We start from the raw sequence: 27,604 nt of genomic DNA, 5'->3' as shown, positions 1-27,604 counted from the left end.
AAAAATATCCAACAGAGAAAAAGTTGTGAAGTGTCCGATTTCACGTATGTATGTAGTTTCTTAATTCTGTAAATCAAGATTTCACTGAGTAAAATAGGGACGAAAACTCAATTTACAACTGAAGAATGGCTTTTTACGCTCACTTGTACGTATCCAATTCAGTCGTAAAAATGTCAGTTTGAAATAAGAAGAAGAAACACAAGTGCGAATAAAAAGTTGTAATGACGAGAGCGGCCACGAAGATCACCAGCAGCAGTTAGTTGGCGCTCACTCCGCCAGATGTCAGGGACGGCGCCCCCGCAGCGCGCTCACCCCTGCTGGCGGGGGAAAGAGTCGCGTGGGCCGATCCCTCGCCACTACTCGCCCTGCCTCCGTGGCGGCCGGATCTCTGCCGAACAGCTGACGCCCACGTGGTGTAGAGACTGGGACAAGGGCGCGCGTGAGCATCTACTGCTTTCCGCGGAGCTGCCACCTGTACTCCAGTCGGCAGTTCTCAAAGTGGACGTTCGGTAGGCTACGACAACGATGGATGTAATTTCTTTCACATTCACGAACTATTAATAAAAATTGTGATATATTTGTAGCAGAAATCCGATAGCGTTCTAATGACAGTGAGTGACGTATTAGTTGTATAGTGGTACTGACTCTGACGATATCTGGATCGCATATGGTGGTTAGTTTCACAATACAGACAATGGAAGGATTCAATTATAACGCACTGTGACGTCGGGAATCGGATAGCGGTGTTGCGGATCGGATTGTCTGTTTTGTTTGAGTAGATTAAGCATTGGACTAAGACACTTTCCTCAGGGTGAAAAGGACAAGTAGAAAGCAAAAAAGGTGGGAATAGAAATAAAGAGGTGCTCGTGTTTGTTGTGCGCCTGCTTCTGTAATCGAAAGTTATTCCCGCACTGTGACATATTCCGCTATCAGGTGGGCGTCGCGCGGCGAATTCCTCACAGCGCCGCCGCTAGGGGGAAACGGCGAAGGTATACAGCCCAACAGGCACCGGACGAGAAGACGGGGAGAAGAAAAAGGAAACTGCGCCAAGGGGGCGTTCACCGGCGCCGTTAAAACTTGAAAACCAAGTCGGGCGGAACCCGGTCGCGGGCCAATGTGCTCGCGGTGCGCCCGCGCAGGTCGGCCAATAGCGCGCGCCGCGCGGCTGTAGGGCGGACGCCATTGGGCCGCGCGCCGCCGGCGGGTGGTTCCCAGTGACAGCTGAGTGTGAAGGGAGGGGCCGCGAGGGAGCGTGTGGTGGGGGGCGACTCCGACGCCAGCTGCGCTTTCCTGGGCTGAAAAGTACGGATCCCCCCTCCACTGCGGCCGCCTTCCCCACCGGGTCCGCGGGCCGCGCGAGCAGCGCGGCTGCCGTTTTTATTTATTACTTTTGTGACTGCCGTAATATAGTACTTCTTTGTAGGAAGGCGAGCCAGTTGCCGCAGGGGTATTGACGTCCGCGGCGTCCGAAGCTGCGGGAGAGAGGAGAGAGGAACGAGTGTCGTTGTGCTGTGCGAGAGAGACTTGCCGTGTGAGAAAGAGAGAGAGAGGAGAGGAGAGGAGAAGAAGTGAGGGAAGGAGGCAGAGACGAGGAGGAGGACTGGGAAGGCGTTGCGCTTTCGCCCGCGCGCTCTCCTCGCATCCTTCTTTTTTTATGTTATTTTCCGTCCGTCGTCCGCGCGACGGCCGGTGTTCAGTCTGGACGAAAAGAAGGCGCGAGGTGCGTCGTTTTTGTCTGTGATTTCGCCGACGAGTCGGAGCAGAAGTCGTGCACAATAGCCGGGCAGAAGCACAGTGGTCGCGACGCGGGCCGCAGCTCCCCTCCAATCGTGTGTAGGCTGCCCCCACCCGGCGGCCGGGCCGACCCGCGGCCGGCAGACACACACGCGCCACACTCACTGCGCCAGCAGCGACCGCGTGGCTTTTGCCCCTACGACTGCCAGCAGCGACTCGGTGCCCGCGGCTGTGCGACTGTGTGTGTTGTGTGACTTGACAGCAGCGGCATGGCGCTACCAGCCGGCGCGGGACGCGAGTGATATGTTCGGTGCTTAGGTGTCTGGCGCGCGTGTGTATGTGAGAGCGGACAGTGGACAGCTACGGCGCCTCTTGGATGAGTCAGACTCTGGCCTGTAACATGAGCATGGATTCGGTGATGGACTCGTCGTCGACGAACAGCGAGCACAGCAGCAACGCGTCCTCGGCGTCGCCGCCGGTGGTGATCAAGCCGCCGCTGACGCCGCCCCCGGTGCCCGGCGGTGGCGGCGGCGGCGGCGCGGGGGCGGGCACGCCTCTGCCACCGCAGCCGCCGCCGGGCATGCCGCAGGTGCCGCCGCAGCAGTCGCCGGGCCCAGTGCCGCCTCCGCCGCCCCCGGCCGGCGACAGACCGCCGCCGCCTCAGCAGCAACAACAGCAGCCACCGCCCCCGCCGCCACCGCAGCAGCACAGCCCGCTGAGCATGGTGCGGCACCCCGGAAGCCCGCCGGGGGCGGCGCCGCCCACGCCGGGCCAGCAGCTTAGCCCGCCGCCCGTGTCGACGCCGAGTGCGATGGGCGGCGGAGGCCCGCTGTCCCGCATGCCGCCGCTGCCGCCGCCCAGCCTGGGGCTGCTCAACAGCCTGGGCGGCGCCGGGCTGATGCACCACTCGCCGCTGGACCTGATGGCCGCCGCCCACCACGGCGCCGGCGGCCCTCCGCGGTCCTACAACTCGCCGCCGCCCATCTCGACGTCGGACCCGACGGCCAACGAGTGCAAGCTGGTGGACTACCGCGGCCAGAAGGTGGCCGCCTTCATCATCGCGGGCGACACCATGCTGTGCCTGCCGCAGGCGTTCGAGCTGTTCCTCAAGCACCTGGTGGGCGGCCTGCACACCGTCTACACCAAGCTGAAGCGCCTCGACATCGTGCCGCTCGTCTGCAACGTGGAGCAGGTGCGCATCCTGCGAGGCCTCGGCGCCATCCAGCCGGGCGTCAACCGCTGCAAGCTGCTCTCCTGCAAGGACTTCGACGTGCTGTACCGCGACTGCACCACCGCCAGGTACGTGCCACCGCCCCCTCGACGCCCACCTCGCCTCACTGTTGCCACGGCGTCGGCGACCTTCCTGCTAACCACGTGCTCGTCCAGATAGTGTTGCCTGTGATCACTCTAAACCAACGAAACCACCTGTTCAGTATACAGACCCTCCCAGTCACTTTCTCAATTTTCTTCATCTAGTTTTGCACTCTGCGGGAGGTTGGGGGTGGGAGTGTTGCGTACTTTACATCGTGCACCATTGCCATCTCCTCCACACTCTCATGTGTTTATAAAGAACCGAAACACGTCATTTGTACTTCTCTACAATCTTCTTTTTTTTTCGAGGACGACGTTTGAGCGTTTAACGCGACATTTTTCCACCATCGTTATAACATTACGTCCCCTGCATCTTCTCTCAGTTTTTGAATTCTGCGCTGTTCGAGAAATGATTAGAAATGTATATATTGTTTCATTTCCTGTCAAAATTCATTTCAGGCCTTAGATGATCAGTCCTTTATTTCCATTACAATTTTGTCAACAATTCACAGATGCATTCTGATAAAAATTGTGAATCTTATGCCTTTTTTGTGTCATGTATACAGAAGGACGTTGTATATTCCTTATATCTTCTGAAAACATGCTTTCCCGTATGTTCAACAATAGGCAAATGCGTGAAACACAACGCCACGTTTGACGTTCTCGCGATGGTAGTAAACGAATTCGTGACGAAACGTCAGTCTCTACCTCTTGCCAAGTACGGTCCCTCTTATATGTATAGGCCTATTACGAATTAACAGACAAGAGGTCCCTAACTGCACTATTACAATCTTGTCAACACGTAGCATAGCCACTTAGTAACTATTTCTTGGTTGGTTTGTGGGATTAAAGGGACCAGACTGCGATGGTCATCGGTCCCAACTATTTCTTCATTACATTAGTAGCTACGACACATTTCAGTAATCACAATGCCTTCATTGGGTGACTTAAACTTATGAATCACATGTACTTTTTACTATGTAAGTTACATGTAATTTTTGCGCGTATATCACCTATTGAACTGAAAGTGGTTCGTACAGCGCGTCGTAAATACTGATATTCTGAAGCACATGTAATTGGGAGAGTACATGTAGTGTTGATAATATTATTTTTGTTTTCAATAAATAATCCTTTTATTCCGCCTCCACAGTCAACATACTGTCTTTCAAGATCTCTCCGTATGTAGAGAATGTGTGGCTTTACTAAGTATATAAAGTTATTAACACTTGGCATATCCCTGCAGCCGCGATTTTTCTTCAGTTTATTCAGCTCCACACCCCGCGAAAAATATATATTTTCTTAGCTTTACAGAGAAGTACTTCTTGAATTGATATTGCCTGGTGATAGAGATTTATCCTAGAAACGCGTCGTATTGAGTAAATTGTGAATGAAACGTTCCTTCGAGTGTTAATAAATTTTTTTGCATTTATTAGTAACTCACTCACACCCAGCAAACAGTGTTTCCTACACACATATGGTTACCGAACCTGGACGACACCGTCTGATGATACACGCACTCATTATCCTGTTTGCTTCCTATATGACACAGAATCAAAGAAACGACAGATATTTATTATCAACTTAGTGATAACTCGTAGTTGATTGCATATAGCTGGAGTTTTCTTACTACAATCATTCTCCACCACCTTCTCCAAAATATGCAATTCTAGTTTCGCTTTCGTCAGGGTGCTATGCCGTGAGTCGAAGCTGCTAAAATAGTGTGCAAATTCTGGAACAAAGGTATCTAAATACATTGTGTAAGTAAATGAGATTAAAAAGGAGAGTGCGAGTTCAGTGTTTTGTTTATTTAATTGCTTGGCTTTCACGCACATGAATTTTACTATTTCAATTTCTTTGACAAGTCTTTTTACTTCACCAACCACTTGTGGCGTTTATTAAATACTATAATCACTGGAAAACCTCCACATGTCGCTCTCGTTTCTGAATGAGCCCTCAACAATGCATTTAGCTAAAAACCGCTTCTTTAAATTGTAGTTTTTGCTGATATTATACGTGCTTGCTCATCTTTCTACACAGGCAGTCACAACAGGTGCTAAGCCTCCCACACACGTTACATGAACACCTCCTCCGAGTTTCAGAACATTCGGTGTTCCGTGTGCTTCCGTAGAGGTACCGACGCTGTGGCAATATGTGAAGTATACACTAAGCAATAATTGTGTTTGTTTGATCTGAAATTTTTGCTTCCGAATTAGAATTCCGTAAAATATTGCTGTACCTCCGCACATTTCTGTTTTTCCACCCAGTGGACTAACAGTACGTATTGGATTTTTATAGAGTCCACTGAGCCGTAGTGCACATCACGAAAATTATTCAGTGGCTCTCAGCAACCTGCTTTGATAGTCCTTCAGGATTTTTCTCGTGTGCATTCATTCGTTGTGTACTTCATCGTGACCTGATTGTGATGGCAACTCATACGTTATGTACTTCGTCGTAACCTGGTTGTGATAGCTGTTCTATGAGAAACTCAAGTAATCTATAAATTAGTGTACTTCTTTTATCCAATGTGAGTTCCTAAGTGTATTGAAACAGTCTTAAACTTTTCTTCATTTCATCCGTTTACATTGATCCGTTTAGCAAGGATGCAAATAGATGTTACGTGTGACGACTTTTGATTTTGTACTTAGGCTTTTAGCGATGCGTCGTAAATTCCAACAATACGAAAGAACGAACTGTAAGCAGCAAGCAAGTAAACGCGTTGTTTCCATTATTTGGAAAATCTAGAATTCTGTAGGTTTTTTGTCAGTTTTCTAATGTTTTCAAGTGCAAAATTCTATTGATTACAAAGTGAATATCGTATGAATCTGCTTCGTACATATATAGCCTATGATACGTGTCGAGTGAAAGAAAACAATTGAATGACAAGAACTGCTCTACAAATTCATGACCAAAAATAGGGTTCAAAAGAATTTTTCTGAGATTCTCGTATCGAATCATCGTTTAGTTTCTGATGAAAGGTTACGCAATAGCCTGTGCAGAGTGAAACTGTAAAAGCTGCTAATAGAAATTAAACCATTTGTCTGTTTGTGAGCAAGATGTTAGGTAAGCCTGTCAGTGGAGGTACCTTACGCACTCCCCGCAACTTTCTTATTTATTTATTTTTTTGTCGTAGCCACTGAATTCACTCCGAAACGATTGTGTCCAAGTTCATGGAGAAAATTTCAAAATATTGATGTCTATGTCAAAATACCGTATATTTCAAACTGTGGAACTTTAGAGTGGAAGGAAAACAGAATATGGTTGGCAGAAAAATCATATCCGTTTAGTAGAACGTTTTCCACACACTGTCAGTTTGATTTGATCACGCAGTTGATAGTTTCTTGCATCGACAGATATCCAAACAGGCCGATTCATCACCGTTCATAACAACTCTGTATACCATTTATCTTTTTTTTACATTCATTTTTGCTGTCGAAATATTACATTTCATTTGCTACAATCCTGGAGAAATTATGATGTAATATTTTGTGCTGTTCGTCTCATCATTGTTAGTTAAAAAGACGTTATTTGAATTAAATACGTGGCAGTCGTGAATTTCGTGCCCGATGGTTAATTTGCCTCTTTCCTTATTGTTTCAGGAATGTTATTGCAGTTATAAACAAATATCAAAACCATGTGAGAGTTTACATGCATTACCTGAATGGCAAAAATAATTTGACAACAGTGTCGTATTTTCCTTTGTTTGTTCAATCATTCTTGACAAATTGAAAGTAATCAAATATACACTATAGCGTCTAGTATTCTACATTTCCGTGAAACTAAAAGAGGCATGCTTTTACAATATTACTTACGTTCTGCTTGTAAGGTTCAATGCACTTATCTGGGACAGAGAGACAAGTTCAGTACAGCGAAAAAATTCGACTGAATTTTTTTTTACCAACATTTAAAACTGCCAAGGAAACCTAAAATTCTTCCCCTATCCACAGAATGGTTGTTGCATCACTTTGGGAAATGGAGTGTCTTCTAGAAGATGACAAAATTGCTCAAGGAGTTGAATCAGATTGTGGTTAAAATCTTCGCAAATTCCGCAAAGTCGAACGCCCAGTTCTTCCCTATACTTCGTTATGTAGCATTTCTGTTTGTTTGTAAAGGAACGAGTCATGTCGCATTAACTTAACTACACAGTTTTGTTCTTGAAGAATGAAATCTGAGCGCTTAATTTGACATCTTTCACCGCGCATATTAATGTTCGTCCTCTGCATCTTCTCTCAATTTTATTTTGTCTGCTCTGTTGCAGAAGTGATTATAAATAATTTATTTTTTCGTTTCAATTCATGTCAAAAACTACGTTGTGTTCTAGATTTTCAGCCCTCTATATTATTGTGATCAGTTTCAAATTGATGTATGTTGATTAAATTTATAAATAATTTTGTTTCACCTGTTCAGTATTAGTTTATGGTCTGTAAATATTTTGTAAGTACCTACATAAACTTGCATATGGTACTGTGTATTTGTTCCTACACTAATGAAACATGAAGAGGGTCCGTATCTAATACATACTTTTAACACTATACTACAATTATGACTTGGTTTTTAAGTAGTGTCTACGTCTCCTCAGTTTTGTTGTCCTTCACTTATCTTTTTGAAACAAAGATTGCTCTGCTTGACGCCAAATATTATTGCAGGATATTAAGCGTAAATTCCAGCGCCACACATAACTCTGCGGGTTCTGTTAAGATTCCAGTATTTCACGGTTTCTAATGGTGCTATACGCCAGATTCCAAACCTCACTGTAATTATCTGTAGCCCAAGTTTCCTGCGCCCGTTTCTAATGTGCAATGTGAACGCTGCGTGCAGAACCTTCCTCCCTTCTCGTTATTGACCAACTATTATGTTTTCTGAAATATTACTGCTACATTGTTTTTTCTTCCAAGCCCGTTGATAGTCAGCACCAGTGGAGCCAAATTATGGAAAGACAGGTGTTGGACTTATTGCAGCAACAGTCTCGACATTCGTAACACCACCTTGCTGTCAATGTAGTGGCTTTGTTTTAAAATTCAGCAGTTCTTCGAACGTAATACTCTGTGATTTGTATACCAAGCTTGGATAATGTTTTGGATTAGGACCCAACATTCCTATCTAAGAGAAAATTCTCAAACGTGATCATTAATAATTCTGAGCTATTTTTAATTCCGTAATATTTCGACGAATTACAGTTTTTTTCTTTTTTTTCGTTAATATAACGTTACAAGAAGTGTCATCGATATCTGGTTAATGTATTTATTTTTAATTGTATCGTACTTGCTACATATTGCAGTACAATATTGAAATTACATAATTGCAGTATGCACACTGTTCCTTCATCGGACGTTTCGTGTGTTGTTGTAGCTTGGTGTGATGACATACATCATATCAATAAAATTTAGGAGTTGACATGTACAAGTCTCTTTTAGACACCTGTTTTAATAAAACACTATTCTGTCTGTCATTGTTGTCCTTTATGGAGGAATAACTTCAGCGATGTTACGTATACTCTGCAAGTCACCCCGAAAATGTTATAAATAAACCATCACTCACGCTCTGTACTTTAACATAAAAATACGTTCCTTCAGGCAAAATTCTTATTTGAAATTTTAGTAATTTATTTTTAATTTTCGTGGCTTGTAATTAGTGCCGTGCGTCCATTGCTCCACAAGCACCTCCAAATCTTCAAGAGTGCAAAATACAAAGAAGTTAATAGTAAAGAAATAGAAGGTGGTGCTCTGAGAACATGTTACTTTGTATTAAATGTGTAGTGCAGTACAATATAATATGGAAGTGAACTCTGGACCACTGAACATTGCATTTTGCATTTTTAACAGATTTCGACCAATTATTAGCGGAGATAAATTGTTTCATAATTGCATTAATGATTTAAAAGCTCAAAACTTTTTCCAAGAGCAACAAGAAAAATAGCAAGTTATTAATTCGTTCACTCTCAGTAACACTATGTATGTGGAGTGCTTTTTTCGAATCGGTGTATTTAAATTTATTGAGCCAAGATTGCGTTACATATTTTAGAGGACAAGTTACCTTCGTCAATTACTGCACTGAAATTAGATAATTTTTATTAGCTGCAATAACAGCACCCTGTACAGAAGTCTGTCGTCACTGCTTATAATACTGCGCAGAAATCGACTACACTGATGGATGCGTGAAAACAAATAGTGTATCTGCCCACCGTCAGCTACGTAATGATCTAACGCTACAGACAGACCAAGCGAATTACACATCTGAAAGAGAGCTGGTGCACTTTGTAACTTCTTAAAATGCTGTATGCCTAATGAAGCCTGCCTTCTCTATTAAGTCGGCTTTCTCTGTTGTGGTGTTTTGTTGTTTCATGAAAATAATAATCTCGAATGTACCTGAAGCTTAATTTGAAATTAGCCGTGAGTACACGAAATACCTCCATTGCCTTCCTTCGGCAGTGCAGGTGGAACACGGCGCGGTGCGCTCGTAGCCAAAAACCGCTTTGTTGCGCTAAGGAAGTAATTGTTCTTCAGCTAATCTCAGCTGACAACTTTTTTGTTTTTAGTTGGTTTGATGCGGCCCGACACGGATTGCTGCCTTCTGCGAACCTCATCATCTCAGAGTAGCAATTGTATACTACGTTCTCAATAATTTTTTGGACGAATTGCAATCTCCGTCTTCCCCTACAGTTTATAGCTTCCACAGCTCCCTATAGTATCATGGAAGTTGTTCCCTCCTGTCTTAACACATATCCATACTGTCCCGTCTTTCTTGTCAAAGTTTTCCATGTGCTCCTTCCTTCGCCGATTCCGCGCAGAACCTCGTCATACCTCATCAGTCAACGGAATTTTCAACGTTCGTCTATAGCACCACATCTCAAACTCTTCGCTTCTCTTCTCTTCTGGTTTCCCCACAGCCAACTATACAATGCTGTGTCCCAAACGGACATTTACAAAAATTTCTTCCTCAAATTAAAGCTTGTGTTTGATATTAGTAACTCGTTTTTTTTAAGCCACGAACGTCCGCCTTGCGTTTGCTAGCTTCCTTTCTATATCCACCTTGCTTCATCGATCATGTGTTCTTTTACTTCCAGGTTAGTAGAACTTCTTCACTTCATCTACTTCGCTGGCAGCAATTTTGTTGGCAACTTTATCGCTGAACTCATTCATGTTACTCCTCATTATTTTCGTCTTTCTTCGTTTTACTTTCAGTATGTCTTCTGCAGACTGTCCATTACATTCAGCAGGTCCGGCAGCTCTTCATCAATTTCTTTGAGAATACGAGTGTCATTAGCGAATCTTATCATTGATATCTTTTAAATCTGAATTTTAATTCCACTCCTGAACATGTCTTATTTCAATCACTTTTCTTTAGATGTATAGACTGAACAGTATGAAACGTCCCCTTAGAAACGTTATAAATGACTGTGCTTAAACTGACACAATATTTTTAGCGCAACGCAATCTGACTTTCAAAAATCCCTACAAAAGAATGGCCCTGACTAACAATAACCTATACCTTTCATGAATCACTTACCTCACCAAAAATCTTCGTTACTCGAACTACTGCAATACACCGAGCGCCAATACTGCCAGCTAAACAAAAGACTCTAACTAGTGAAGGCACTAACTACTGATAGGCATAGTCAGCAAATGAAAGATTTTGATAGACAACAAACAATGTATTTACCTTAATAATGTTCCAAAGTCATCATATATATATATATATATATATATATATATATATATATATATATATATATATATATATATATATATATCAGTTCATGATATCCAATATTACAAATATACTCTCTCTGATGGACACACGTCCAGATCGTCCGCTTTCAAAATTCTGCCATTTCTCTCCCCACATCCACCACTGCTAGCGGCTCACCTCCAACTGCGCAACACTACAACAGCGACTATTCCAACAATGCCAACCAGCCACAGACTGCACACAGCACAGTCAGTGATTTTCATATAGAGCGCTGCGTGGCGTTACCAACATAAAAACCTGAACAGCATACTTACAAGTAGAGGCGAAAGACTGCATCCCTGTCTTACACATGTTCTAATCCGTTGTTGGTCGTCGATTCGTATTGGTACCTCCTGGTCCCCGTGCTTCATGCGTGATTCTCTATAGCTGACGATGTGCGTCTGATTAACCGGACTCAGTTCCCAGACGGGAAACTCGCACGCCGCCTCCCGCGGTGTCCCCGAAATGCTTGGACCGCGGCGGCGGCCAGCCGAGTGGAAGTGTAAATAGAAACAGCGCTGCACCTCGCGGCGCCAGCTGACATTTGGAGACAATGGCGGCTGGCCCGGGCTGGTGTGTCCTTTTGCCTTATCGCGAGACGCGACATTCCTGCTGCGCCGTTTTATTGTTCGCCAAAGGGCAGGCGGCACGCAGCGGCTGCTATCGGCGAGATCTGCGAGCCTTGTGCAACCCGAGACCACGACGATTCAATTGCAGCCGTTCGCTGGCCGTTAGCACGTCATAATCCCAGCCGTGGGCGCTTTCCCCACAGAGAAATTCTCCAGGGCGGCCCGCGGCATTCTCAACTATACGTTCCTCCGTCGGCGAACCGCCAGCCATTCGATGCTGGATGCCTCATACGCTACCCCTCCTCTTGAAACGAATGGATCGCTGAGGATGAAATCAATCAAGACACTGCGACATCAGATGACACCAGTTCAAACCTTTCAAATATCCAGAATCTACACTGTGAAATCGTAGGTGGAACCAGCAATGAGACTAAAGCAGTCCTCGAGATGTGTTCGTACAGCGTAATGGTTAAGGCGACTGCTGGGGATAAGCTAGAAATCAGGATTCCACTCTTGCACTTGCAATAAATTTTCTGTTTATGTGAAGTCAGTAACTTTTCTCGAAAGAACAGAATACTGTTGATAACCGTGCAGCCTTTCCCTGGAATAAATAATGACTAACTGAAAACCCTCAGCTGCCGACAGGTGTTGTTGATATACCTCGATGTGGACAGCTGAAAATGTGTGCCCCGACCGGGACTCGAACCTGGTGGACAGATGCATAGAGCGTCTGCCATGTAAGCAGGAGGTCCCGGGTTCGAGTCCCTGTCGGGGCACACATTTCAACTGTCCACATCGAGGTATATCAACAACACCTGTCGGCAGCTGAGGGTTTTCAGTTAGTCATCATTTAAATTTTCTGTTGTCTCTACAGATTTCATCTCCTTGTTTTTCTTTCTTCTCGTATTATACTGCATGCCACGTTACTATCTCTGTTTCTTACTGACAGTGTTGGGTTTCTCATCCTTTCTGTGACGGTTCCAATGTTGTTCGTCCCTGTGGCTGACATATACGTATCTTTTCATGAATATAAGTGTGCACCTGTCTAACAACTGAGTAACCAATTTCTGCTATACTCATGTGTACAGTCTCTTTTACTCTGCTTCCATAGATTTCTCAATACCTCATGTTTCTTTTCTTGTCCATTCTTGTGTACGCTACGGTACTTCTCAAAAACCTTATTTCTATTCTCTGTCTGAACCCACACATCACTCGCTTCAGCCAAAGTGGAACTATTCACGATATTTTAAAACTCTGACAAATTGTCTCTTCATTAATCATTTACATAAATTGCCCTAAAAATACAATTGAATATTCGTATTTCGTTTCCAGTGCCAGCTCTTTTTGGAACGATAAGGTGTATCCCAGGACACAGAATAGATTAACTTTTCATTTTGTTTAAGTTCAGACAATATTTTGCAGGTAACAGAATCGACCCTAAACACCGTCGCTGTAGTCTCCCTAGCAGACTTTCCTCTGGAGGTATCCAGTGTAGTTTTAAGATTCCCCATTTTCAGCAATCATTACCTGTTCATCACAAAATAAATCATTATAAATAATCTATTTTCTAGAGAAAGTAAATCCACCAAGCAGCTACAGATTTTGTAGAATTTGTTAGCAGGCCGGTTTCATAGCTTTGTAGGTCCTTTATCAGTGTTCCAAACGAAGCGTTAAAGTTTTTTCCACTGTATAAAAATCAGTTAAACGCTCAAAAACTGTTTCTTATTGTCTACAGTTCCCAATCTGCCGTATCAATCATCTACAAAGGGTAAAAGGACCCTACAGGCGTGATGAAGCCATCCTTTATAGAAGCAGAAAATCGGAAAACATACCCCGCAAACTCATAGTGGTCGAAGAGGTAGCGCCTGCCATGCTTCCAGAGCACGTCCGATATCGTTGGGATTCATCCACGCAAACACTCGGAAGGGATGTATCTATAGGCGAAATTCAGCTTAAGGAAAGTGAAACTGTGATGCGTAACGACAGACTGTCTATGTAGAAACGGAACTACTTTATTAGGTTGTGTCATAATACCGAAAGCTGTCCATATCCTTGATGTAAGACCACAAAATAAAAGCATCTAATTTATGACAAACTGTTGTCTTTACGCGACGTTTTAAGGTGAGAAGAGTAGAGATAGCGTCGGAACAGTTAGTTCACTGAAGAGTAGATACTGAATAAATTTTACGAACTTAAATTTACATTTCGATCCCCGAACGCGAATGTCAGTCGACACACCCTATAAATAAACATCACTAGATACTTGTAGTTTAGTCTTGATAGTTGACAATAATCGCCAAAGACAACTTCGGTTCCACCAATTATTGAGCACTAGGACCTTGCCTAGTAAGGCGGTGCGGGTCTCCCGCAGCGTTCCCCTACGCTCTGTAAAGAAGCATGGGACTTCATTTCATTTTCAAACTTATTTTATTCTGGGTTTCCTTGATCGCATTGACCTCAAGTCAAAATATCTGGTAAACAAAAATTCTGATATGAGACTCGGTGTGGCTTCCTGAGGACAGTTCCATTTGTATCTTATACCGAAATGATTCCGCTGTTTCCTGACGACGCAAAGGTATTGGCTCGAAGATGCGTCTGGGCGCATGAGATAAAAGCTCGGTCTCTTAGGATTCCCTTTAACGATTTATTCGTTCTCTGTATTGGTACTATTCAATGTTCTTTTGCTTTAGCATCCTTTTCACATTGAGTTCTTTTGTGCCGTATCTAGAAAAGCTTATCTTCACATCACCGCGCAGTCATCGTTTATCGCGTTTCTATTTTTAATAACTTCGTTTAAGTGGCTTACTAGCACGTTATTCAGACATTTAAATAATCTGCTCGTTTTCACTAAATCTCCTGAAATTTAATGAAGGTATACTTGTCCCTTCAAGGAACTCACTTTCAGACATGACTACTATTTCCTAGGTTGCATCTCCCTTTTGCAAAATACTGCTGTTAGCAAATACGGAGAAACTGGGAATAAAATTACGTTACTCAAGGTGGCCGCCCCAGTAATTGTGATCAAATTTTTTTCTGCTGTCGTACCTTTCATTCCTCTCGTCTGAAGGTAGCGTTAAACATGACTACACTCGGGAGTTTTGTTGGTACGCAGAAATCTCAAAGAAAGGATTCAGATACATGAAAGAAGATTATTTTCAAGTAAGAAGCTCACAATTTCAAGAAAATTCTGTAATTGTTTTAAATGCATTATCAACTGAAACATAACAAATTCTGTTCCAATTTCCTTCACACAAACATCTAACGTAAAGAATGTTTCCGGAGTGTGGATTTCAACAATACGAAACTCATACACATGTTTATCTGTAAAAATCATTCACCTCCCACTTTACAGTTGGGAAGTTATTTTCAAATAGAATTGTCAACATATTACAGTTTCGTTTAGTTCCCATCCTTGCGTTAATTTATCACCTCGTAAATTATTTACTGGTTTTAAAATAATCGGCTGTAAAAACTAACAGTTTTCTCACTCATAACAGGTAATTCCCTCCATTTTCTTCACGATTCAAAAATGGTTCACATCGCATTCCTTCAAACTGAACCTCCGAAACTTGGCCAACAGCTCATTTTCTCCTGGATTGTATTCGTCTTTTCTCCTGTTAGAAGTTGACGAAGATGTATGTTGTCTGATTCGACATGTTTTCCGTATCCTTACTACAGATATGACAATGATATTTATTGTGAAAACAAGAAAACAAATTAGCTATTTGAGAAATACTACTTCGTCGCAACCAATCGTCTAAAACGGATTATCTGATTCTGGCCAATCTGGATTTGTCTTACGAGGACAAGACAGTAATTCTGTTCGTATACCTAAAATTCTTCACTAAATATTTTTGTCACGCTTTTGCGCAATACAACATAAATGTGTAGTTAAAATGTTGTACAAAATTACGCATTAATTTTTCGAGTGTAGGTTTCTGAAGCTCCCACAATTATCATAGACCTTGTTATTCCGTAGTTTTAGGGAACGTAGCTCAACAAGGAAAAAAGTCCGGAAAATATTGTTATCTTTGAAAAGTTAAGTCATACAGTTTTACGACTTTTTGAAGAAAAGCGTTGAATGACACAGAAGGAAAACTTTTAGTACCAAAGGGGACACTTATCGAGCTTCATTCTGGATCTCAGCTACAATGACTGACGAAACAATTATAAACATAAATTCACCAGCTATAAATATTAAAGATGATTTCTTGTCAGAAATTTTTCGTCGATAGTATACAGGTCTCGAGAATGGGGTGAATATATACCATAGCGAAATTCACTCTTTTATTGATTACCTCTAATTTAATAATGTAATGATTTGAATTCAAATACTATAGTTATCTTTCGTCTATTCCATAACGCTATTATCTACATGCATACCTCCCAAAACATCTCATACGTTCACCATTATTAGTAATGAGTGACCCTATATCTGTCTCGATCTCATTCCTCTCTTATTCGTTACTACATGTTGGAGGTTAGGACAATTGGGAATCTTTTCAGTGGGTACAAGCCGTCAAATTTCGATAGTGTTTTTCGTTGTGGAGTCTAATTTCAGTCGTTAGTCTACCGACATTAGATCACATTCCACAGGCGATGTAAATTTTACAAATCACCTCCCTGTAGAGCTTAGCAGGATTGGTGTCCCAAAGAGCTGTTTCACAAGTTTTGCCGACGTACGTTTACCACAGAACAGGCTACTGATATTGCCATAAGTTAATCCATTCGCTACAAGATGGGGAACATTGCTTCATCAGGAATTTCTACACAGTCTGTTGATGAGGCGAAGAGTCAAACGAACAAAATTTGCAGCGAGTGACAAATCGTGCGCTGAGTTTAAGTTTATTGGTTGACAAAGTTCTTCGATTTTCCATTAAGTTTAAATCTGTGACAATGGATAAAAATCGAAACATGTAGAATGAGAAACAAAACTAGACAACTCTATTATTGTAAATGAATGACAAGCCGATATCAAAAGAATTACAGATAACATTCCGAAAGGATAGTTAAGTCGCCAGTGTATGATCAAAACTGTAAAAATTTACTGCAGTGCTTCAAATTAGTTAATGTATTAGTAAGTCATCCTATAAGGCTTGCTGATCCCATAGACAGCCAAGCAGTTTTTAACAAAACATTTCCGGGTATGTTGTAGCACAGCCCAACGTATCGGCTATAGTTTCCATGTGGCTACCGTCAGGGTGGCAGATTTACTACTGCACCGGCGCCACATTCAGACCTTGTGTATCTTCCCTCTCCTGCCATCCAATCAAAAATCGAGTTCAGAGTCGCTACTGACAATCAGACACAGCAAATTACACTGTGTAAGACCTGCATGTTGCACTGGCCCACTAGTAAAATACAATACCCTGAAGAAGACCACTTTGTAGCAGTGGGCGAGATGTTGATCTGTATGACATCTGGATGCGCTCAGATACCTACTAAAAGTTTTAAAGGCGACAACTGTCTCAGCAGTCTACCATTGCACATTGCAGCAGTTGCAGCTCGCAGCGAGAAAAAAATTTCACGGCGTTTGTTTACGAAATATGTACGCGCTTTTGCTTGCAGTATCTGCTGTTCAGAGTTTCCGGGAATTCCCCAAAATGACCTCTTCTACGCTTGCTACATTGAGTCCTTTGACAAGCAGAGCGCCATTATTACTTGCGTGACCTATTCAGCTGAATTATTTCCTTGTCCCTCATGATGGCTCTGAGCACTATGGGACTTAACATCTATGGTCATCAGTCCCCTAGAACTTAGAACTACTTAAACCTAGCTAACCTAGGGACAGCACACAACACCCAGTCATCACGAGGCAGAGAAAATCCCTGACCCCGCCGGGAATCGAACCCGGGAACCCGGGCGTGGGAAGCGAGAACGCTACCGCACGACCACGAGCAGCGGACGTCCCTCATGATGTTGACGTAGATGGAGTATTTAACTCACACTGGGCGTTCAAGCCTACTGTGTCCTGAAACATCGCGTATTACTGTTTTTTCCTTGCTGGCTGCTATCGTGTGTCCTAGACAACAGGCGCGTTTACTAAAGCGTTTCGTATGGTAATGAGTGACGTAAATCCAAAGGAGTATTCTTTTACGTCGGTGGGTACACTCTCTGAGGAAACAAATTTACTGTGTTCTTTTGTTTTATTATTGTTATTGCCGGCGGCAGCTGTGTGTCGCGGCGGTTGTCGTGCCTGATAAGTCTATGTCCCGTGTCGCGTGAGCGGTGATATACGCCCTGTAAGTGGCGCAGATCTGCAGGTAGAGGGGACGCTTAAAACGTCGTGTGTCCCCCACCGCGGTCGCGCGGGCATTCTCCACATTTGTACGCCCACAAGCGAGTCGCGGTTACGGCCACTCCCGCCGAATTTCCCGGAACAGGAAACGTGTTTACGACTCTGAGTCAGATTCGACATTCCTACTGCTCGTCGACTCTCTTAAACATCCCCCTCGCAGAAGGGCCTACATCAGCTGCAGAAGTTGAAAAAGGTGTGAGATAAACTTTTCGAGAGCTATCAGGCGGTTTCGACTACAGAGCTAACGCCTGTAGGCCGAACTGGTGCGTGGTATTAAAAATAGCAGTCGTAGATCATTTATTTGCATTCTAACATTTCTTTCGGAAGAGGCATATGGTCACCTTTCAAAAGTATTTCTAAGATCTGTTGCTGAATATTTAAAGTGATGATAAGCATCAGTTTCTGGATTGTAGATGGGTCGAACTGCATCGTAGAAGGCATCAGTAAGTGAAGAAAGTTCTGCGCCGATAATTTGTATACCTTTCAAACGTCTCCAATATCCTTTGTTTGTGAACCAAGAGTAAAATAATATTCTTCTCATACAAATTATCTTACGATAAATGTAAACTCAACAGCTGTGTACAGTGACAGCAGCAAAAATTTACAGTTTGTCTTGAAGCCAATTCCGTAAACCAGTGTGGGCTTAACAAACTTCTACGCAATTTCATTTTCTCCAGCTTGTAAATAAAACGTGTGTAAGATGCGTGACCAATCTGGGAGCTGTGGAGAACCGAACGAAACATTGCTGTTACATTCACAGTAGTTTACTAATTAAATCTGCATGACTCTTTTCTTCATATGCATTGACCGGAAAAAAGTTCTCTCTCGCACTGTTGAAATGTTTAGTGCTGATATTATTGCCACAATGTTTTAACTGATGCAGTTAACATTCGTTGACAGTGATAGAATATACTTTACAATGACAACTCAATAGTTATTTTTCTAAAGTGTTCTCCCAAAAGAAACCTTTACAGAAACGTTTCCTACGTGGGCCTGATGTACCTCTTCAGTTATTACATTCTTATTTTATGTTTGCAATTAAAAGCTGTCATTCTAGCCATGTATAGGAAAATTTGCTGTGAAACTAAAATTCAACCAGCGGAATCAGCAAATCAACCGTGCGGAAACCATGTTTCAAAGTTCTGTAGCGTCTAAAATACAATGCATTGTTTCCTCTCCCCGAATGTTGAACTATTCGTATATAAATATTTTTACACTTTAGTAAATCAAAGTTAAAATGAGCAGAATTAGTTTTCTGATACAATACAATGTTTTGATTTCTGACGTATACTCTGAGAATACTATATTTCTCCTGCGTCATTGGGTTACACAGACAAAACTAAGGAATGTGTTCTGTTTGAACTCTGCGTAATCTGTAATTTCTACAAGATTTGGCTGGTATCCGATTGAGAGTATCCGAACTGAGTACTAACATTTGTAACAAATCACAGAACAGAAACATATTTGATGTCATTTATCCGACTGTTAAATTAAACAGCTATGACATTTTGTTTCCCTGTATTTGGTGCAGAAATACCGAAAGATCCCGAGGATACAGTTTACGTCTCTCCTACCAAACTCAATCGTTATTCTCGGCTTAGGCAACCTGACGTTAGTGCGATCACCTAGGTTGGGAACGGTGAGAAGACGGCATGCTTCCGAAGACGCACTTGAACGCAACATCTTTGCTTCTCTGGAGTTCCGATGTAGCAGTCATCATTCACTGGGAGCTCTTTACACCACATTATCACCACACGGTTTTTGCCTAATTAAGTAACCAGTTTAACGACACGGTGGTGTCGATCCCCGCATCTAATTGCACCAGTATTTGTTAATTGTAAGGAGGCCGTTTCGTTTATTGCTTGTTTTATAGCACTAGCGACCCGCTTAATGAATTGACGAGAGCAAATTCGTTTTATACGCTATAAAGTTCCCATTCCGGGGCTGGCTAGCTAACTCCGCCTCGTCGGTCTTGTTCGAGCTCGGTTTTACGAGTACCTCAAGAATTTACAGCCAAATTGTTTGCAAACATGTACTTCGGAAACAAATGGAGGCTACAAGTAGCAATATAAGAGAAATTTTCATTGCTTCGTGTCATCTTTGTTTCGCAGAAACCCACCATGTGGAAAAGATCTAAGAGACGCACGGAAATATTTTGCTTTTGGGTATTCTCCTCGTAGAATAATTTCACATCTTGTTTTAAAATACAAGCCGAGCTGATTGATGGAAATTCCGTATTGATTCTTATTGGACAAATCTGCATTCTCGAGTCATCGACAATAACATTTAACCATGGACGTCTAGGGTAGTGTATAGAAATTTTTCAGAGACGCAGATTTAGAAACACAAAAGCAAGAGGTTACACCTGAAATTTTCAGAACTGACATTACTTTTAACGAGACACCTATATCGCAGTATTTTGTTATGGCCTCAATTAATCACCTTCCGCCCAAGTAAATTAGCCAGTAAAGAATTTTATTTATTTATAAGCCGTAAAACTGTCCAAATTTTTATTTGCCTATTGCGACGGAGCTAGTTCAATGCGCGTTACTTACTTCAGTGGTCAGTCTAAAACTGTGCTTTATTTTAAAAACTAATTTATTTTTAGAACATCAATTTAGTAAGGAATTAATACCTGGTCTGTTTTACCTAAGGTAAGTTCCTATTTTACGAAGTTGCCACTAGCCACTTGTACTTTTGCTCTACTGTACAAACAACTACGGAGGATCGAAATTGCAATGAAAAATGCCAATAGTTGTCATAAAAAGTAAACGGAAGTCACAAGTTAATAACTTAAACGCATTTTGCATCTAAGCTATTCAACGGATTAATTCCCTTATCTGTGACAATAATTAGTCTTAGAGCGAACCGAGCGTGAAGAAATAATTGGGGGAAAAATTACTTTTAAACGTTGAGAATCTATTTAACTACACCGATGCCAATGATACTTAGGTTTTTAATTTACCTTCAGGTAATTTAAGTGTTGACATTTTGTGACTTCGCGCCAATAAGCAGTGAGCAGTGCGCTAGCCATTCTATATGCACGCTTCATCGTATAAGGAAGTTCATAGTCTTAACGAAACAGTAGTTTGGTACACATTCCTGTTAATTTTCGTATGGTACGCGTTCCAGTCAATTTCCGTATGAAACGCAATCCAGTTAATTTTTGTAACACCTAAATTCTCTCTAGGAGTTAATGAAATAATAATTACCTTTATTTGTAAACATTAATATGTTGCTTCCAGTTCGAGTGAAAATATTTTTTATCAAGAATTATTCTCTGTGTTTCGCCAGTGACATAACAAAACTTTCCGAAAGTACACACAAAAAAGGTGGGAAAAGTCATCGGTTATATACCTAGTCTCAAAACTTGCTGAACTTTTGAATTTTGAAACGTCAAGTTTCGTAAAGCCGTAGTTTTTTCCATAGTTCGCGTAAATATCTGAAATGAAGTGCAGTAAAGTTTTGTTTAAGAAAGTCACCACCTGTCTTGTTAAAATTAACGTTAGCTTTCTGTCGAAAGAGAGAAAAGTAAATTTTATACTTTTCACCTTCATACGGTAATCACCGTAAAGCGCAAAATGCGAGCGACAAATATAATTCACAGTAACCAGGAAAGTTATTATTCGTTATTTGTACGATTTTCTTTAATTTTGTGGCACATACAGAAATTCATGGAGATGCACTGAACAGTTCTGCACTTAACAGTTGCCTTACCTGCTACTATTCTTTGTTAAGAGGAGCGCAAGACGCTTTTGTTGGTAGGTATAATTTCCGGCACCACACCGCCTTTCGCCTCACTTGTTGCGAACAGCACCGGCGTCTCCCTGGGAAACAGTGTGGCATGCAACTTGATACGAAGAGTGCAACTTGAAGCTTCATGCGGGGTGCAACACACCGGCCTCTATTCACTGCTGGTACAGTTCCGATGCGTCCGCTCAAATACAACGAACCAGCTAACCATTCACAGTGGCGGTATTGTACACTTTAACATTTCATAACTTACACACTAGTCTGAATGTCTCATACTTTTTCGCTTTTATTGCGGTACTATGTCAAGGAAAGGTGTTTTTTTTTTTCAGTATACTTCGAGTGACTCAGTTGCAAAAGTAATTTCATATGCCAGTGTTAACGTGTACCAACTTGTTGCTGAATAGCCACTATCAATCAATACGTCTAATGCAACCTAAAGTGTTGGGAACAACCGTTAAACGAAACGGGAAGAAGCATATTAATACGGAGCAGAACGGGATATCATGTTGCCAGGGTTCTTTTAAATTGCAAAAATAATGCTTTTGTGAAGTTTCATTCGTTATTTTTTACCTTTAATACTGTTTGATATTTTGTTGTAGTTGTGTGGAGAGAGTTAATTCCTTTTAGGGACTTAAAATTTTAGTCTCCCGTAAATAATCCGTAAATTGTGAATTTGTCCCAGAAATTGTTCTAAGCAAAGTTAACGATATGCCACAGCAGATAAAAGGAACTATCTTTCCTAAGAGCGCAATGTAGATACCCTTAAGCAAGGTCAGGAAATACGAATATCTGTAATAAAAGGCTTTGTAAAAGAATTCGGTAAGCAGAAATTCTCAGTGGATTGACAGAATCTACGTTACATTTGGGTAGTTAAATTATAAGTTCAAACAGTGAAACCAGCATTTCACAAAACCACCGTTTCTCACTTCTGGGAAAATATTTTCAATTGGTATTAAATTCAACGAATGTTTTAGTTAATTTGTATACTATACAACTTATTTAGCCAATGCCTCTTCATCCATGTACTCATGCAATTGTTTTTCACCAATGATAGCTAATTCTGCACAAATGTTTTGCGCTTAGACGCTTACACAGTTTTTCCACACTTTGCTGCATGGCTTGGGGAAAATATAAAGTTATGATCCCATTATCTGTTTCATGCAGGTAAAAAGGTTCCCGGGTACTGATGAGAAATCTGGGATGTGTCTTTTTAATGTTTGTAACAGCAAATGAATATAATTTAACACTGAGACAAATTACACTTCGACGCAAATACCTTTAGCGTGTCAACTTGTCGGATTATTTACATATAAATTCGTTGACGCCGAAATAAGTTCTGAAGTTTTGATTTCTATTGTTTCACGCATATTTCAAAATAGCTTGGATCTGAGTTCGATAAGCACTGCAGTAATGTACTGTAATTTTCTTTTAATTGTCTTTGTTTGTTACCAGTCCTAGAATATGTTTTTTTTCGAAATTTCGCTTCCTTCACTCTTCTAAATATACTTTGACACTAGGCCTTTAGTTTCTGAACACTATTTGTCAGGAATTTATTTGAATTTTGATGAGTGCATGGTTTTTCATTATCTCTTCTTCGAGGTTGAGCCTATTGAACAAATTATACTGAAGCGATCTCTATCTGCAAAACAAACTTGCCACAAATGTGTTAGCTCAGAATTTTAGTTTAAGAGTTACGTGCACCACACTGTTATTACTGTATCTCTTCCTTCTCATGAAAGAGTTTTACTGCCTTCTCCATGTATATGATGTTCTTCGATTTTTTTTTTAAAGTAATGATTCCAACATCTTTGCCATTTATTCAATTTTCGAAGGAAATATTTCTCTTCAGTTCTTCTTACAGTCGCGAAAACAACTTTACATAGAATTTTCACCGTGCAGTCAGACATCGGTCTTCGCGGTGTTTGACAGATATCTTTCATTTTTCTTTTTCTGTTGTTGATTTCTTCATTCGTTATTGAAAGTTGTGTTACCTGTCATTTACTTTCACATTTGCGCACCTAATAATGTAATGTAACACATTTTTGCTACATCATGCTGTTTTACATTCACGAGGAGGATAGTCTAATCTATTTAACTCGTATATCTTCATGTCTCTAATTTCTTGTATTTCATCAAGAATTTCTAGTCGTTACAGAATCCAAAGATATCCATTGAATAGTTCAAGACCAGCTTTACACATTTCCTATCAAGTTTCTGGCAGTACTTTTGAAACGTTATTGATGTAAGGTGTCTCCTTTCAAGACGTTTGTTGTCTGGCGTCTTCGAATGGAATATGGATTTCGATAGTATCAACTTCATGAAGCAACTATCTTGCCTACATTGTCGAGGCTCTTATTCATGTCTTTGCAACAATTCCGTTCGGTCTTATTCTCTACAACCGTACTGGTGTTTTCACACTCCGACGTTAAAATAACTTTATTGCTCTTGTTCAGAGCACAATTTGTCTTAAGATAGAAACACTTCACTACTTTTCATACTGATGTGTAAATGAACAGAATCCTTTCATGCAATTAAACATGCTATGTAAAATGTGTAAAATGATCTACCTCAAAACTTAATTGTACGTCGTAAAAATGATTAGTAAAACTAACATTATAAATATGGTCCTAAGTATTTCAGATGAGTTCAGAATTTCCGCCCGCTTGCTGGCGACAAAGCTCAGTCCTTTCTTGGGAGTTCTTTGCAGCTGCTTCCAGCACTGCTGGTGTTATCGCTGAGCACGCTTTCTTCTTAATGAGCAGTACCATATCATCGGCTGTTGTAGGGTTCTAGTGTTATCTTGTAATCCTCGTAGTCCGCAACAGTTTTATCTAAAATATATGCAACAAGTCCCTCAATAAAAAACTTAGAACACTTATGTTAAAGGATGTATTTTTCTCTAGATGTTCCTCTACAAAGATTAAAGTCACCTACTTCCGCTTCTGATAATGTTACCCCTTCTCCCCTCCTCCTCACCTCGCTCTCGATTAAAAATGACGTACTTAGTTTTCTTTGCAAGAAAATCTTCACTCCATTCATATATATGCTCAAATATTCCTCCGTGAATACTTTCCTTCTTTAGCTGGTGGAGGTTCCAACCTCTAGCTGGTGGAAGTGTGAACCTCTACCAAAAGGCTTCCGCAAGTCAAGAAAATCTGTATCAACATGGGTTCTGATATAGATTTATTAACATCAACGTAGTGGGCCATTTGCTTTTCTTGTTTACACTACAGTTTCATTTAAAAAAAAAAATGTTCTCACAAAAAATAGGATAATATTTTATACGGTCTCGTATCGTTCGTGAATTCGAACAGACGATAGTAGTTGGTAGGTTAAAGCTAGGCTTTACTAAAGCCTTCCGCAGATTTTATTGTTAACTGTCGTACCTCTTGTTGAAATATAAAGAGTGGTTCAAATGCCCAATTAATGTACCACCACACTCACAACAGGGGACACAATCACGATTCAATGCAAATGAATAGGAAATAAATACGGGTTGAATGTCATCATTATTAGCGATTTTATTTGTCTTATGTTTCCTTTAAATGAGATGAACCACGCTTTGCCTGAAGTATCTGCCAGTACTTTTGCGTGAGTATTGCCTCTTATAATGTTTCGTTGACTCCTTCCACTTTCCCATTACTGACAGGCTCGTTTCTTTTAACAATACTGTTATTTTCAGTTCGGGATGGTTCGGAATTCTATGTTTGTGATATGTTAATTGCACAGTCTGTCTACATGTTCATTGAATATTATTCCTTTGTGAGCTCTTACTCGCTATTGGTCACATACATAGTTTTCTTATACGTTTTTGAAACGTCTGCTCATATTCGATGACTGGTTAAATTGGAGTATAGATCTACCACTGTTACCTGATATCATTAGAAGCTTCGCAGGTGAAGCGGTTGTCATAGGCTACTGAGGAGAATACAGACGTTCCTTTGGGGATTCATTTTATTTCCGCAGCTAATATTGTCTATCTCGTGAAACTTCTGATTATTAAAAGAACCTCAAAACACATGAGCGTCCTGTGAAGTCCCCTGCTGCTGGTAATTCTTATTGTTAACGTGGAGCTAGATACCTCCAGCATGTCTCACCGTCACGCCGTGCGGAAACGTCTGCCCAAAGAGCGTAAGAGTGTGCTTGCCCATTATTCAGGGACTTATTAACAGGGCAAGCGTTGCATCGCTCCTCCGTCCGCACACAAACACACACTCACACACATACAAACAGCACGTAGAGAGAGTAAAAAAAGAAAAAGAAGAAGAAACTGAACTCAGAAAAAGACGCACAGGCAGTAGGCGCGCTCGTGTAACGACTCAGAAACGTCCCGCGTCGTGATTAGTATAAATGTGGCAATTACTGCAGCGGCCAAATTACGGCTGCAGTACGCGGACGGCGGTTCTCCGGTTACACGGGGTACCGACACTGCGTGGTTCGGTGCTAATGGAGGCGCCGGTAAATGAAAGATAGCTGCCCAGGCGCGGGTCAGTCGCATTCCAAAAGTCTGGTCGGCGCAGCGGTCCCGTCACCCCTCCGAGAACGCCACGTGCAAAGTGGCGACATAACTGCTTCGCAGCGCATCCGGAGAAATGCCGAATAATCGGTGCCTCTCCTAGAAACAGCACACCGTAGGTCATTGTAGCGAAGAAAAGTGCAGGTCGCTCAGCTTCTTGGGAAGGGTCGCAGGACAGATGAGCACAATTATTTCACGGTTGGCAAAATATAACTGGCCCGGAACTGAGGCAGGCAACCCGACTTAGGGTGCGTATAAAATGGTTTGGGTTGCCTATCTGAAGGTGTGTGAGATATTTTCCAGGCCACTTATATTTTGCCCATCCTCTACTCACACTGGACTCGCATTCGGGAGGACGACGGTTCAATCCCGCGTCGGGCCATCCTGATTTAGATTTTCCGTGATTTCCCTAAATCGCTCCAGGCAAATGCTGGGATGGTTCGTTTGAAAGGGCACGGCCGACTTCCTTCCCTAATCCGATGAGGACGATGACCTCGCTGTTTGGTCTCTTCCCCCAAACAACCCAACCAACCCATCCTCTACTACCATCTCATTAACCTCAGTATTGCCGTAGAATTATGGAACATATTTTCTTTGTTTGGAGATAGGGAAACTACTCTCTGGGAACAAGATTGATTCCGCTGGTACTGACCGTCTGAAATTCGGCTAGTTCTGTTCGTTCATGATGTGCAGTAGGACTTTGGACACTGATGGGTTGATGGCACGTCTCATGACTTCTCGAAAGACGCCACAGGGTAGGCACCACTCACCACGGAAAGACTTACTCTAGAGTCAAGAAATGTAAATACTAACCACACCTTGCGAATCGCGTGGCGTCACCTGACAGTAAAATTAGAACGATCCTGGACTCTACAAACATTGATGTGCGTTCTACGAAAGGTATAGAAAGGGTCAGGAGGAGGCAGAGATGCTTCTGCTGCTCTGATCTGCTACGTACACTCCGCTATAAACCGTATGGTAGGTTACTCAGTTCAGTTATAGGTGGAGATATACATCTAAAAAATATGTATAAAGCTGTACTCAATCTGAATGTTTGTTTGAACATCACAGTATTCTATTAGGCAAGGGTCTATTTGGTTTGACAGAAAAAGAAATTTAAATTTCGGATGGCATGTACTCTGTTGAGAAGCTTTGTCTCTGCTGAAGCGAAAGATGAAGGGTCGAAGATCTTGATTTCACCATGTGCCTTCAGAGCCACGTCACAAGCAGCAGAGGGGAAAATTTCTATTCATGCAACAAATTTGAGCCATCATCTGGTCACGAAGCATTTGGCAGCACTCTATTATTCGAAAAAGCAAACTGCAGATTCCGGTCATAGACACGTTTCACATGAAAATGCAGCGTGTTGTTGCATCGTTGCGCAAACGGGCAAACTGTCGTGGAAAATGTCTTCACGGACAGTTGCGGCGGCTTGCTGTTAAAATCATTAAATTTACTGATTTTGCGAAGAAGAAGGCAGTGGCAGGGGGGCTTGCAAAACGCTTAAGACTGACTGAAGTAGATGGTGTGTAAATTATGTGAGAAGAGATGTGACGCCTAGGAGACAGGCATTCAAGTATCTATTCCAAAGGAGCAACGCTCTCACGATATGTTCAATTGAAGGCTCGAATAAAAGTTTCAGCGATACCAATAAGAATACACGGAAAATTTTAAGTCTTTTGTAGTACGGAACTAAAC

At 41.9% G+C, this 27,604-nt stretch overlaps 1 protein-coding gene across 1 annotated transcript in view; it reads left to right on the top strand.

The window, feature by feature from the left end:
- The first annotated feature begins 1,343 nt into the window (after positions 1 to 1,343).
- Positions 1,344 to 27,604, top strand: part of LOC126195260 (dachshund homolog 2) — a 1,077,114-nt gene continuing 1,050,853 nt past the window's right edge. Inside the window, exons 1-2 of the mRNA XM_049933786.1 lie at positions 1,344 to 2,245; positions 2,411 to 3,033. Coding sequence (XP_049789743.1) covers positions 2,111 to 2,245; positions 2,411 to 3,033 — 758 coding nt within the window. The 5' untranslated portion in view covers positions 1,344 to 2,110. The remainder of the gene's footprint in view (positions 2,246 to 2,410; positions 3,034 to 27,604) is intronic.

The sequence above is a fragment of the Schistocerca nitens genome, chromosome 7 (assembly GCF_023898315.1).
Source record: "Schistocerca nitens isolate TAMUIC-IGC-003100 chromosome 7, iqSchNite1.1, whole genome shotgun sequence".
In the NCBI taxonomy this organism is placed as follows: Eukaryota; Metazoa; Arthropoda; class Insecta; order Orthoptera; family Acrididae; genus Schistocerca; species Schistocerca nitens.
Note: the sequence above shows the minus strand (reverse complement) of the source record. Positions and strands in the feature narration are given on the sequence as shown.